Source organism: Podospora bellae-mahoneyi, chromosome 3 (genome assembly GCF_035222275.1).
Source record: "Podospora bellae-mahoneyi strain CBS 112042 chromosome 3, whole genome shotgun sequence".
Taxonomy (NCBI): Eukaryota; Fungi; Ascomycota; class Sordariomycetes; order Sordariales; family Podosporaceae; genus Podospora; species Podospora bellae-mahoneyi.
This window is the reverse complement of record NC_085882.1, coordinates 2,033,699-2,046,531: the sequence shown is the minus strand read 5'-3', so window position 1 is coordinate 2,046,531 and position 12,833 is coordinate 2,033,699. Positions and strand designations below refer to the sequence as shown.

Here is a 12,833-nt window from a genome sequence, read left to right as displayed (position 1 = left end):
CGCAAAGAGTTTGAGGTCAAGAGGCTCTTGTCTTCCAACGCAACAGGAAATGAAGATAACAAACAACCAGAATCACCCAAAAAATAGAAGATTCCGCCAAAAGATTACATACAACACCAGGGATTCCCCAGTCGTCACCGACCTGAGTACTGATCTGGCCCTCAGCTGTTTGACTCGGGCAGAGCGGACGGGATGCCGTATTTTCAGCTGGGTGTGGTCGTATGTGACGGTTTGGGTCAAGGGATGGGTTCATGTGTAGACAATGAGACTGAGGGAAAAAAACAGGAAAAATACATACAACACCGAGGATTCCCCAGTGGTCACCCACCTGAGTACTGGTTCGGCCCTCACCAGTTTATCTAGGGCAGAGCGGACGGGATGCCGAGTATTCTGGTGGGTATGGTCGTATGTGATAGTTTGGGATGGTATTTCTGGCTGTATTGTGGTGATCAGGGGTAAAAGGGGAGAAGCAGTGTTAGGGTTATATGACTGGTTGGTCGGGTTTCTTTCGGTGTCGTGAAGGATTATTTCCACGATATGTTGTGAAACAAGAAGAGCGATATGTCCGGTCGCTTCTTTATTCATTTTGGAGTAAGATAGGCGATGGGTGATGAAAGATGAGATGACAGGAGGTTATTCCGGTAGTTCGATATACCCCAGCTCACAGATCTTGCAAATGCTGCTCACCGGGTCAACTTTTCCTTGTCATAGTGTCCAAAAGAAGAGATGTCGGCCGGAGATAACAACCGGACATTGTTTCCCAACGCTGATCACGTAAGGGAGAACAATGCGATGATGGTGTGCGATTGCGAATTGTGCCGAACAAACATCTCGGGCTAAATCAACCCCACTGCAGCATTTGGTGGGGGGGAAAAGGCAACGCGGGGTTGGGGAGAGAGTGGTGGTGTAGTTGGGTATAAATATAAACACATCGTCATTGCCTCATCTCTTGCTTGCGTTCTCATCAGCAGCGTCACTTGAGCATCACGATAGGCACACAAAGAGAAGAGGGAAACGTGAGGAGAAAGAAATCGATCAAAATGACCAAGGTTCTGTTGACTGGTGAGCGGCTCACTGATTTTGATCTTTTGATGGCATGCATCATATACTGACGTAGACTGCAGGCGGCTCCGGCTTCATTGCGGGTATGTGATCTCATCATCACCACGTTTAAAGATTCATCGTACACACACACACACACACGGTCGGATCCGTTGCCGGCGGTGGAGTCTTCCCCGGACCGGATCGGCTCCGATCAACCATCCCGGCGCTCAGTTTACTAACAAACAACAACAACAACACCACAGCCCACATCCTCGACCAACTCCTCTCCGCCTCTCACACCGTCATCACAACCGTCCGCTCCCAATCCAAAGCCGACGCCATCACCTCCGCCTACCCCTCCCAAACCACCTCCGGCCACCTCACCGTCGCCATAGTCCCCGACATCGCCCAACCCAACGCCTTCGACTCGGTCCTCCAAACCCACGGCTCCGGCCTCGAAGTAGTCCTCCACACCGCCTCCCCCTTCCACTTCAAATTCAACGATCCAAAGAAAGAGCTCATCGACCCCGCCCTCATCGGCACAACCTCCATCCTCTCCGCCATTACCAAATTCGCCCCCTCCGTCCACCGCGTCGTCGTGACCTCCTCCTTTGCAGCTATAATCAACGAGGCTCACGTCTCCGACCCCTCCACCGTCTTCTCCGAAAAATCATGGAACCCTGTCACGATAGATGACATCCATCGCAACCCAGCAACCGCCTACCGCGCCTCCAAGACCCTGGCGGAAAAGGCCGCCTGGGAGTTTGTGCAGAACAAGGAGAATGACGCAAAGTTTGACTTGGTCACCATCAACCCGCCGATGGTCTTCGGGCCGGTGGTCCACCATCTTGCTACCCTCGAGGCGATCAACACTTCTAATGAGAGGATCGTGGATGCCATCAAGGGGAAGTGGAAGGGGGAGATACCCCCGACAGGCCAGGCTTATATCTGGGTTGATGTACGGGATGTGGCGACTGCTCACGTAAGGGCTGGGTTAGGGCTTGTGGAGGGGATAGCTGGGAAGAGGCTGTTTGTTGTTTCGGGGTGGTTTTCCAACGCTCAAATCGCGGAGGTGTTGAGGAAGAACTTTCCAGAGGATAAGGAGAAATTGCCTGAGGAGGGGGTCAAGGGGGGAGAATTGCCGGAGGAGGATAAGAGGTTTGGGTATGATAATAGTGAGACGACGAGGTTGTTGGGGATTGAGTGGATTGGTTTAGAGAGGAGCATTGTTGATACGGTGAGGAGTTTGAAGAGGGTCGAGGCTTCTGCTTAGATATAACACCGTTGATAGCGTTGGAATACAGTATATGATATTGTTGTAAATTCTGGATCGTGATGGATGGCGGGACTCAGCCCTGCGCCTTGATCCTCTTCATGATCCCCTCCTTCCATTCAGCATACGCCTTCCTTTTCCTGTCAGTGAGAAAGTCGTATCTCTCCTGGAACATCGTATCCGCCCGCCTGAGCTGGACGGGTGCCGCGTGCCTCTCCTCTCTCTCTGCATCCTCCTCATCATCCCGTGCTCGTTCTTCATTCATATGCACAAAATCCTGCACGCCCTTTGCCCAGTCCAACTCCAACCAACCATGACGGTTGATCACCAAGGCAGACATATCCAGATCCTTGAGCTTGACATCATACCACAACTCCCACGCCTTCTCAGCATCACCGTCCTTAACATTGACCTCGACCTCCTTCCTGGCTCTATTCAACGTAGCCACGAGTTGCTTCCGGAACTTGATGTACGTCGACTGATCCAGATCTTGGCCGGGAAACGTAACGCCTCGCCAGACAAACAGATACAGAGCACCGAGTAACGAGACCAGGTTGATTTTCACCCACTCGTCCTCTGTTGGTTTGCCATTGGGACAAACGATAGACTCAATCCCGGAGGCCACGATAGGGCCGATACTGGCTGGGCCGAGTTCCTTGCATAAAAACCGCAGCGTTGGCCGGATCCATAACGGTAAAGGTGGTGGCTTTCTTTTTGACTGGGGGGTGGTTCCTAAGTTCTTCTTTGAAGGCGTGCCATCTGCGTTACTGTCACGAAAGTCCGCTAGCGACTTCTCCTTGCTTGGCGTTGTTCTCCCTGGTAGAGGCCTGCTTTTGCTTGCTTGTGGTGAGGTACCAAGCGGTGCAAGTTGTTCTCTTAGTTTGGTGCTCGGTGTGCGGACACGACTTTCAAGACCACCGCGAGCTGGTGTTCCTCGCCCTGGGGTTCCAGTGCCAGATGGGAGGATTTTGTCGAGATGGCTGTAGAGGCGTTTGTAGATGCGTGGCGGGATGGGTGGCCGGGGCTCAATAGGGGGCAAGTTGAGGGTGGTTTTGAGTCTTTCGCAGGCGATGTGGGCACAGGCGTAGGGGCGGGCGATTTCCTCTTCGGCTTTGAGGGTGCTGGCTTTGTGACGGGATTGGGCGAGAAGGGAGCTGGCGAGCTCGGTGAGTTGTGGGGGGAGGGCGGCGTTGTGGGTTGGGATGAGGGAGAGGAGGGCTTGCTCGATGGAGCGGTTCATTGTGGCGATGCTGCCCTTATGAGTCGGGATTAAGTGAAGATGTTGAGTGCAAGTGAGGTGAGAGCTGTGATGAAAGCTGAGATATTAACCAAGTTAAATAAGTAAGGGAAGAATGTAAGAAAGTAAGTGAGCTCATTCACTTCCAAAGTTCTGTGACAAAAACACCGTCATTAATGGCCATCAGTTCATAGACATGATTTCGTGTGTGAGCTGGACTCAGACGCGAAACGCGAGTAAGGGACGAGAAGGCGCAACGCCAGATCACGTGTAGTTTGCCGAAAAGAGTGGGCCTCCCAACGGGGAAATACCGGGGTGGTGGAGCCCGGGTGGCTCAGGGTGCTCTGGCCACTGCCAAGGCCTGCCGTTGAGGGACCGAGTGTTGAGTGGCCAGCCGGCGCTGAGCAGATGTTTCCCAACGTCTGGCCTTGCATCATCTTCGAGTGTGTCTTCCAATCTCATCCCGCATTCCTTTTTCTTAGGGGACGTGAACAGTTGCTGTTAGAGTGAGAGTGGTCGCAACAACAACAGCAATGGCTCTCCACGCAAGTGGGCTGCCGGTATGATGCCCCGCCTCCCGCCTTCCATCTTGACCTTCCACTGACGTGATGCCGTAATCTTCAGAGCATCGCAGCGGCGACGTCGGAACTGTGGCCGTCCATCACAAAGTTCCTGGCCGTCCTTTCCTCGACGACGCAGCACGCCCGTGTCTCGGCTGCTCCTGTACCAAACCCGACATCCTCGACGACCAAGCTTCCTAGCTTCATGCGCAACGCTCCACTGGCAAAGCTCGCTCTCGAAACATCTTCTCAGGCAAATGTATCGTCTACCAACATTCTCTCGGTATTATCTACACTGTCTCCCGGCTCCATCGCTATGGCGAACCCCCTCATCCGCAGCTCTCACGCTGCCCTGATGGTCCGTCGACCCGTCGGCACCGTCCCCGGTCTTCGCTTCATGAGCACCACTCGCCCCCCGATCCGTATGCAGTCTGTCTCCTGGCCTGCGCTCAAGACGCTCGATGCTCTCCCGCCTCGAAATGTTCAGTATCGGTCTTTTGGTAACTCCAACTTGGTTCCTCACCACCTCCTTTCTCGCACCGAGGCTGCCGCCAACCGGAATCCCCAAAGCGCACCTACCCAGGCCAGCTTTTACCAGCTCCTGCTCAAGGCCAACATGCCTGCCATAGTAGTGGAACGGTATCAGTCTGGTATGTCTTTCCCCCTCAAGGTTGCGTTGACTACGCTAACTTTACCACAGGACGCTTTGCTGCCAACGAAAGTGCCACGCAAGCATATAACCAGGCGCTTGCCATGATTGCTGGAACACTTGGCAGTGCCGGTCAGGCCTCTGCGGGAATCAGTGAGCAAGCTGCAGCTGCTGGACAAGCAATTGCCGCACAGCGCAACGGCGGCAATGTCGCTGTCTCCGCTGGCGTTACTGGAAAGGGCGGTGCGCTTCATGTTATCGTCGACGAATCGTTCGGTAGCGCTGCTTTCCGATGGTTTAAGTTTATGCTCTGGTTCAGTTTGTGCGCCTACGTCAGTCTCGTGGTTATGACCATGGTCGTTGAAACAGTTAGTTCGCTGAAGAGACCTGGCGCCAAGGTTGACACTATGGAGGCCAAGGCCGAAAACCAAAAGGCTCGATTCTCAGACGTTCACGGCTGCGATGAGGCCAAGGAGGAACTTCAGGAGCTGGTCGATTTCCTGCGCAACCCCGACAAGTTCAACACACTTGGTGGTAAGCTCCCCAAGGGTGTGTTGCTTGTCGGACCTCCCGGTACTGGTAAAACTCTCTTGGCTCGGGCTGTTGCCGGTGAGGCTGGTGTGCCCTTCTTCTTCATGTCTGGCAGTGAGTTCGACGAGATTTATGTCGGCGTGGGCGCCAAGCGTGTCCGCGAGCTCTTCAATGCGGCCAAGGCCAAGTCTCCTTCCATTGTCTTCATTGATGAGCTGGACGCTATTGGCGGCAAGCGTAACTCTCGCGATGCTACCTATGTCCGGCAGACGCTGAACCAGCTTCTCACCGAAATGGACGGTTTCTCTCAGAACAGCGGCGTTATCGTCATTGCGGCCACCAACTTCCCCGAATCTCTCGACAAAGCTTTGACTCGTCCTGGCCGTTTCGATCGTCATGTCGTCGTCTCTCTCCCCGATGTCCGAGGCCGCATTGCCATCCTCAAGCATCACGCCAAGAAGATCAAGATGGCTGCCGATGTGCGTATGGAGGACATTGCCGGCCGTACCTCTGGTCTTTCTGGTGCTGAACTTGAAAACATCGTCAACCAAGCCGCCATCCACGCCAGCAAGCTCAAGAACAAGGTCGTCACGCAGAAGGATATGGAATGGGCCAAGGACAAGGTCATCATGGGCGCTGAAAAGCGGAGCATGGTTATAACTCCCAAGGAAAAGGAGATGACTGCCTACCACGAGGCCGGCCACGCCCTTGTTGCTTTCTTCAACAAGCAAGAGGGCGGTAGCCATCTCTACAAGGTCACAGTCTTGCCTCGCGGTCAAAGCTTGGGCCACACCGCCTTCCTCCCGGAAATGGATAAGTACTCTTACACTGTAAGAGATTATCTTGCCATGATCGACCGTGCCCTTGGTGGCAAGGTTGCAGAGGAGATCGTGTACGGCAGCGAGTTTGTCACTAGCGGTGTTAGTGCTGTAAGTGTACCCGCCGCGTCCATGTTAGACCCGGTCTGAAGTGCTAACACATTTACCTAGGATCTTGACAGTGCCACTCGCACCGCCTGGCACATGGTTGCCCAGCTCGGCATGTCGCCCAAGCTTGGCCCCGTTGAATACCTCCGCAAGTATAATGAACTCAGCTCGGAAACCCGCGCCATGGTCGAGTCCGAGGTCAAGAAGGTCCTGGATGACTCTTATGCCCGCGCCCGTGCGCTGCTCCTGTCGAAGAGGACGGAACTCGACCTGTTGGCTAAGGCTCTTGTCGAGTACGAGACTCTTGACCACGACGAGGTAGTCAAGGTCCTCCGCGGCGAGAAGCTCACGGACCGTATTGCTGTGCCCGTTGGCCCCATGACGGTGCCAGCTCCAACCGATCCCTTGGAGCCAGGTCTGCCTCTGCCAGGCCTGGGTGATGATGGTGATGGTGGGAGTGGCGGTCCACCACCGCCTGCCCCACCACCACCAGCGCCAGCGAGGACGTCATCGGAGGAGAAATGAAGAAGATGAAACGATAATGGGTTGGTTGGGTGTGTTTTCGATAGCGTAGATTGGAACGATAGGGAAACAATCAGGCGGGGTGGTTTGTGGGTGGATGGATTGGCATTGATGGCGTTTTTATGAGTTGTGATTACACTGTCCTTTTATTGGTTTCTTTTGTCTTCTTTGATACATTTTCCTTCCCTCACCAAATGATGTGGTTGGTGAGGCATACATTACTACACTCTTCCATAGCGGTCTTTAAAAAGGTCATAGATGAGATGAGCGAATGTATATGTAAGTTGTGAGATGAGAATGGCTGCTGAGATGAGTGTGGATAGGTTGTGAGGGTAGAGGTTTTAATAGAAGATCTTTAAAGGCGTCTCATACCTACCTACCTTAGGTCAGATGCCTACCCAGACAGAAAAGGCATATCTATACCTCCTCTTGTCAGTCTCCTACATCTTTCCAGACCTTGCAGGGCTTCTAAGCCTTGCATTGGCTACAAGCCTTGCAGAGAGGGCAACACTTGTAGAAAGCCCGCACTTGTAGACTTGTAGACTTGCGAGAAGTAGAAAACCAGGATATCTAGCTAGAATAGAGAACACACATTCTTCACGCATGAAAAACAATGGCCTTGAAGTGTAGGGATCTTTTCTGCAATATCACCCCCCCTCGCGCCACTCTGTCTAACCTAGTCTTTTGTCAAGTCTTTGTAGACAAGCTTGTTATTTTCGTGCTTTGAACTCGACGTATATACACAGGGGGACTTTATGCTGAAAATGGACGATGCTGAACGAAAAGTTATAAGCCAATTCTGTTATGAAAAGGAGATGTTTGTTTTGGCAATTAAGGACTTGTTGTTATTCTGGTGAGAAGGAGAGGGGAGTTTCAAGTGTTCTGTCTATCAAATAAAGCAGCAGGTTTCCAGAAAAGAAAAATACATGTCTGTCAAGGAAGGGGACGGGTATCAAATGATAGTTCTATCAACATGTCTAGGTGACTTGAACACAATATGGCCAAAGTGCTCCTGGAGATCACATTATAAAGCACAAGTTCACTGAATCTACCAAAAAAAACCACCCGCTTATCATTCCTCACCTACTAACTACTACTACTACAACAACAACAACAAGACTACCAAAAAAAGGGTCATTCATGAGCTGCTGCTAAAAAAACATACAGAATGGATATCAAGATAGAAAATTAAACCCTTTCCTCCTTTCTTTCTCCCTCATTTCCATTCCCACTCCTCACCACCTCTGCCTTTCTCCACCCCCCACCTTCTTTTTTCCCTCCACAATCCTCCCCTCATTCATTCGAAAAAAGAATAACAAGTTTGTGTGTGAGTGCGAGTGTCGTAAGCATTTGTGAGAAAAAAAAAAGACTGCTGACATGGGGAATAAAGCTAGGCTGTGTATTGCTAGGAAAGATCGCGAGAAGAAAAGAGGAGCTTGGTTGGTATAAAGGAAATACAAAAAATGGTAGAAATAAAAACGCCAGGCTGCAAGTAGGCTTTGCCCCTTCTCCGCAAGCAAATGAATCGTCGTCGTCCAGAGAAATAATAAAACCCTTTCTACTCGTCGCAAAAGTGGTATAGAAACAATGTACAAATGAACCAAATGACCGCCGTTGAAAAAATCATGCTGTTTACATCCACCATCACCGGCTACCCTTTAGCGACCGAGGCCGCCAAGGGCGCTGATGCGGGCACCAGAAGGCCTGTGGATCAGGCTCTCCGAGTGCTTGCCCACGACTCCCGCTTCCTGGGGGACGGAGTGGACATCAGACTGAGATCCGTCGATATCGTCCTCGTCGTCCTCGACGATCTTGGTGGGGATGTCATGGTGTCCGTGGAGGTAGTGCTGAGAGCCTCGCTCAGGGGTCGTGGCCGTGCTAGCGAAAGACATGCTAGTGCTGCTGCGGTTGGGAACGAGATCCGGTGTGGGTGGGATGCTAGAGAGCCGCCCGCTGTTCGGTCGGAGGAGGGTATGGTCATCACTGACATCGGACGTTGCCGCCGAGCTGCGATCGTCGTCGGACCGGGCGATGGAGATATTACTCCCTCGGCGACTTTTCGACAACCGCGAAGAACGGGAGGCCGAAGAATCCGACCTCCCGTGCTCCGCGTCATGTGCAAGTTGGAGGCCTTCAACAGCGGCCTGACACTGTTCCGAAATGTTCCGGATGATATGGGCGATGGCATCGGTCTTGTCCTTGAGGTGCCGATCCGCCACGTCGATGAATGCTTGCGTAGAGATTCGTCTGCTAGCAGCATTCAGGTTCTTGAGGAACCGCTCGTCATTGCTAGACTCGCCAGCAGCTTGGGCTACACGTTTGTTAGTCTGAAAGATTCTTTTACAACGGGGAATAAATAACATGCCTTCAACCGCATCAACGGCGTCTTGCGCAGCAAAGCCAGCCTCAATCTCAGCAGCGAGCTCCTCGGGAGACGTCAGAGTCTTGACGAGGTGCTCCATGTGGTGATGTTGGCCAGAAATCAAGCTACGCAGGTGAAGCACAACACGGCGGGCTTCGTCACGCTGTCTTGAGATGGCTGTATTGGTGGTCTGGAGCGTTGACAGCTCCTTGCGATTCCTCTTACGCTCGCGCTCAAGCTCCTCGGCAATCTCCTGCTGGAGGACAAGAGCCTCAAGAGCATCGTCACGCTGCTTCTCGGTGCCAGCCAGACGATTGGCAAGACGAGCGGCGTCGTCCTTTTGCTGATCAATAAGACTGCCCAGGCGACGGTTCTCGCGCTTGTGCGTCTCAATCTTGACCTTGAGATCTTGGGTCTCCTTGGTGAGGGTGTCAGCAAAGGCCTGGAAACGCTGGAACTGCTGCTTCCAATTGTCGCACTCCTCCATAAGGTAGTTGTTCCGCTTGTTGACCTTGCCGAGTTCGGTGTCCATCCGCCCCTTAAGGTTGATAAAATCCTGCCAGGCCTCCAACGCGTCGCGTGAGTACTGGTTACGTTCACGGACAATCTCGTTCAAGTGCCGCATGGAAACCTTGGTCATCAGTGGCTTCTTGACCGACCCTCCAAAAACAGCCTTCAGGCCGGTGTTGCGGCCCATCTTCTCGCACACATGGTCCATCACCGACATGACGGCATCTTGATTCCACCATTCAGGGTCCTGAATAGACTCAACCTGTCCACGCATGACAATAATCTGACCCGCGGGGACAAGCTTGCCGCCGCCGTACGCAGAACGCAAGTGCTGGGGAACGCCCGATGGTGTTACATCACCATTCAGAGCCTGGGTAAGGCGGGTGATGAACTTGGTGCGCTGGTTAGGCTGGAGCGCAGAGGGGGGGTTGGAAGTGAGCACAAAGTTGCGGTCGAGATCCACCACCAGAGCATCTGTCGGCGCAGTGAAGAGCGTTCTGCACTCAGCAGTGATACCGAGGATGTACGGGCCAGGCTCCTCGACAAGGTCCTTGGCATGGCGAGCATGAACAACAGGGACATAGAGACCACTCCACTCATATACGCGCACACAGAATCTGACAGTCTCGGCGGCCATGGTGAGCATGGCTGGGTAATGACTGACAAAAATGATGCGGCGGGTGGGCGAAATGGCAGCCTCGATCACACCAACAATGTTGGGAACCGAGAGACAGCAGAACAAGGGCCACATGGCAAAGTTTTGGAACCCAGTGGGCGAAGAAGGAAACTGGTAGCAGAGCGCATAGTCCTTCATGTCGATGCGAACCAAATCGTTGAGACGAGGGGCGGGAAAACTCAGAATTCGGGAAACCTCCTCGGCGTGAAAAAGGTTAGTAGCCTTGTTCCAGTGAATCCACATACCACGCAGATAGTCGCCGAGCAAGTTGTACAGCGGGTAGCGGGAGAGGAACGAAAGGCAGTAGGGGATCCAGTACTGCTCGTCCGGGTTGTCGTAGAAGTCGGGCTCGGTGCGTTTCCTGAGATCGCGGATCGTCTCGGCTCGCCTGTCATCGGCGCGGGACCACACCCGCAGGCAGATACCGTAGAGCGTGTGGGAGGAATCCTGCTGGAGCACAAAGGCGTGGTGGACGCAGTGAGGCTGGCTTCTGCCGGTGCAAATCTCGACATCGTGGGGGAAGCATGCCTACATCAACGGGTTAATAAGCACATCCAGCAGCAAATTTGGGAAAGTTTCCATGACATACCCTCATAGCAGAGTGCAAAGCACGAGCAATCTCATTGTCCTGCTCGAGCCTGGGACTGCTCCCAAGAATCTCGGGAAGCCAGAACTGAGGAACGGCACCCTTCATGTGGCCAATCTTGCCCTGCTGGGGCGTTGGAGCCTTCACCCATTGCGAAGGCTCCCGGCCGACACCACAGACCATGTACGCATGAGTAAGGGTCTTGGGAGTGCGCTGCTGAGGTTTGGCGCTCAACTGGCCAGGAATCGGCTGGGTAATGCGGGAATGGAGGGACGAGGTGCGGCTCGGGATGACGAGGTTGGCGTCTTGCTGATCACGGGTGACAGGACGTCCGTCGCGGTGATCACGGTCGCTGGTTCTCGGACGGGTGAAGGAAGTGTGGGCTGTTAAAGAGGGCGCCATTTTGAGTTTGTATGGCACTCAACGGCCAATCCGTCTTCAGTGGTCGACCGCGGGAGCGCCAGCGTTGGAGCTTCTCCGGGTTTTTTTTTTGGCGTAGGTTGAAGCTTGTCTCAATCAAGGGGCAGCCACAGCCGGAGCGGTGATCGCCCGGAACGTGTAAAAAAAAACAAAAAAACAGGCGCCTGCCGTTGTCGTCGTTGTTGACAGAAGAGAAACAATCACTGCCAATGCAGTGAAGCGGCGAAGAGGTACTGAAGCTGAAGCAATTGCAGTGGGAAAAAGGCCGAGTGGGCACGCGGGACGCTAAGATTTCAGCGTGGAGCTTGTCGGCTGGCGAAACGAAACACCTTGGACCCGACAGACTGGCTGCTGATGCTGCTGCTGCTCTCCCTGCTGCCACTTACAGCTTGCTTCTCAGAGAAGAGAGGAAGCAACAAGAGCCAGAGACTCGAGGAGAACCAGAGGCAGAGGCAAAGGCGTAGGCAATGGCAGGAGACGAGATAAGAAAGGACCGTGATGGAGAGAGTATGAGAGTGAAAGTGCGACCAAGCTCGTTGAAGAGAGGCCCTGGCCCCTCGCAGGGATGCAACGGAGCAATCAGAGGGCTTGAGGCAGGTCGGGCTCAACTGTCCTGAGAAGCTGGCTGCAGGCGTGGTCACCGTCCACGGGGAATTGGGAAATAAGGTGGACGATGCAGGTGCAGCTAGGGGCAAAGCGGCCAGGGGTTTTTTCAGCAGGGGCCTGGGTCCAGGGCCCATCAAGATAGTCACTCATTTCGAAAGTCTGTACCCAATACTTGCCGTGATCCGCCAATTGCTACCAAAAGGTCCGCAAAAGCATGGGATGACCTAAGTTCCCAAAACTTCCGTTGCCATCCCAAGTGGCCCCTGCTCCATCGTGACAGTGACAGTTTCTTGACTGCTGCAGAAGAAGAATCATCCCTCTCCTTGATTCCTGAATTCTGTCGCAAATCGAATCGATTGTTCAATGCTTCATTACGGCAGTATCCGTTCTCTACCTCGTTATCTTAAATCAAAGTCATCCATCCATTCATTCATTCATTCATTCGCGAGCACGACAGGCAAAAGACAATGAGTCCTTTTTCGTGAAATGAGTGGATTCGATCGTCGCTCTCCCCAGTTGTAATTAACCTACGGGTGGTCTTACCATTACACAACGCCACGCTTTCTAGGAAGGAAAGAGAAACCTCGGGCTTTTGGCCAAGTGAGAGCCAGCCAGCTGGGTCCCAAGGGTTGGCCGTGGTGACGAAAGAGATGGCACTGATGGCAAGCTGGCGACGAGTCCAGTTTAGCTGGAGATCAGAATTCATCATCAAAGGTACGTCCGTAATGGCCCAGGCTGTCAATGACTGACATGAGCGGTCTGAGCAAACGGGCAAACGGACACACACGGCGCACTGATACCGGGGACGCCGCGTGTTTGAGGTGATGGAAGCCGAAGAGATCAGCGCTCCCCGTGGACCGGCAGCAGCATCGAACAGAACAGGCTGCTGTTTGGTGCGGTGAGCCGGGTGGTGTGCTTCGGTGTAGCCTGG

At 53.4% G+C, this 12,833-nt stretch overlaps 4 protein-coding genes across 4 annotated transcripts; 2 read left to right on the top strand and 2 right to left on the bottom strand.

The window, feature by feature from the left end:
* Positions 1-800: 800 nt before the first annotated feature.
* GRE2_2 (methylglyoxal reductase (NADPH-dependent) gre2) lies at positions 801-2,372 on the top strand. Its single transcript, XM_062877747.1, has 3 exons — positions 801-1,062; positions 1,125-1,145; positions 1,308-2,372. The coding sequence occupies exons 1-3, from the start codon at positions 1,041-1,043 to the stop codon at positions 2,315-2,317; spliced, it is 1,053 nt and encodes a 350-aa protein (XP_062733553.1). The 5' UTR covers positions 801-1,040; the 3' UTR covers positions 2,318-2,372.
* A 21-nt stretch (positions 2,373-2,393) lies between these two features.
* On the bottom strand, positions 2,394-3,557 carry QC761_306040 (uncharacterized protein; the record flags this gene model as incomplete). The annotated part of the gene is made up of 1 exon (XM_062877746.1): positions 2,394-3,557. The coding sequence occupies one exon, from the start codon at positions 3,555-3,557 to the stop codon at positions 2,394-2,396; it is 1,164 nt and encodes a 387-aa protein (XP_062733552.1).
* Positions 3,558-3,907: 350 nt separating this feature from the next.
* YME1 (i-AAA protease yme1) lies at positions 3,908-7,106 on the top strand. The gene is made up of 4 exons (XM_062877745.1): positions 3,908-4,114; positions 4,179-4,764; positions 4,815-6,223; positions 6,284-7,106. Exons 1-4 carry the CDS (start codon positions 4,088-4,090, stop codon positions 6,743-6,745), a joined length of 2,484 nt encoding a protein of 827 aa, XP_062733551.1. The 5' UTR covers positions 3,908-4,087; the 3' UTR covers positions 6,746-7,106.
* A 1,294-nt stretch (positions 7,107-8,400) lies between these two features.
* On the bottom strand, positions 8,401-11,278 carry QC761_306020 (uncharacterized protein; the record flags this gene model as incomplete). Its single annotated transcript, XM_062877744.1, has 3 exons — positions 8,401-9,053; positions 9,108-10,818; positions 10,880-11,278. The coding sequence occupies 3 exons, from the start codon at positions 11,276-11,278 to the stop codon at positions 8,401-8,403; spliced, it is 2,763 nt and encodes a 920-aa protein (XP_062733550.1).
* Between the last annotated feature and the right edge of the window lie 1,555 nt (positions 11,279-12,833).

Coding starts and splice junctions, on each gene's coding strand:
- GRE2_2 (XM_062877747.1), top strand. CDS start 1,041: ATGACCAAGGTTCTGTTGACTG. Junction 1,063..1,124: donor GACCAAGGTTCTGTTGACTG/GTGAGCGGCTCA, acceptor CGTAGACTGCAG/GCGGCTCCGGCTTCATTGCG. Junction 1,146..1,307: donor CGGCTCCGGCTTCATTGCGG/GTATGTGATCTC, acceptor ACAACACCACAG/CCCACATCCTCGACCAACTC.
- YME1 (XM_062877745.1), top strand. CDS start 4,088: ATGGCTCTCCACGCAAGTGGGCTGCCG. Junction 4,765..4,814: donor AGTGGAACGGTATCAGTCTG/GTATGTCTTTCC, acceptor ACTTTACCACAG/GACGCTTTGCTGCCAACGAA. Junction 6,224..6,283: donor TCACTAGCGGTGTTAGTGCT/GTAAGTGTACCC, acceptor ACATTTACCTAG/GATCTTGACAGTGCCACTCG.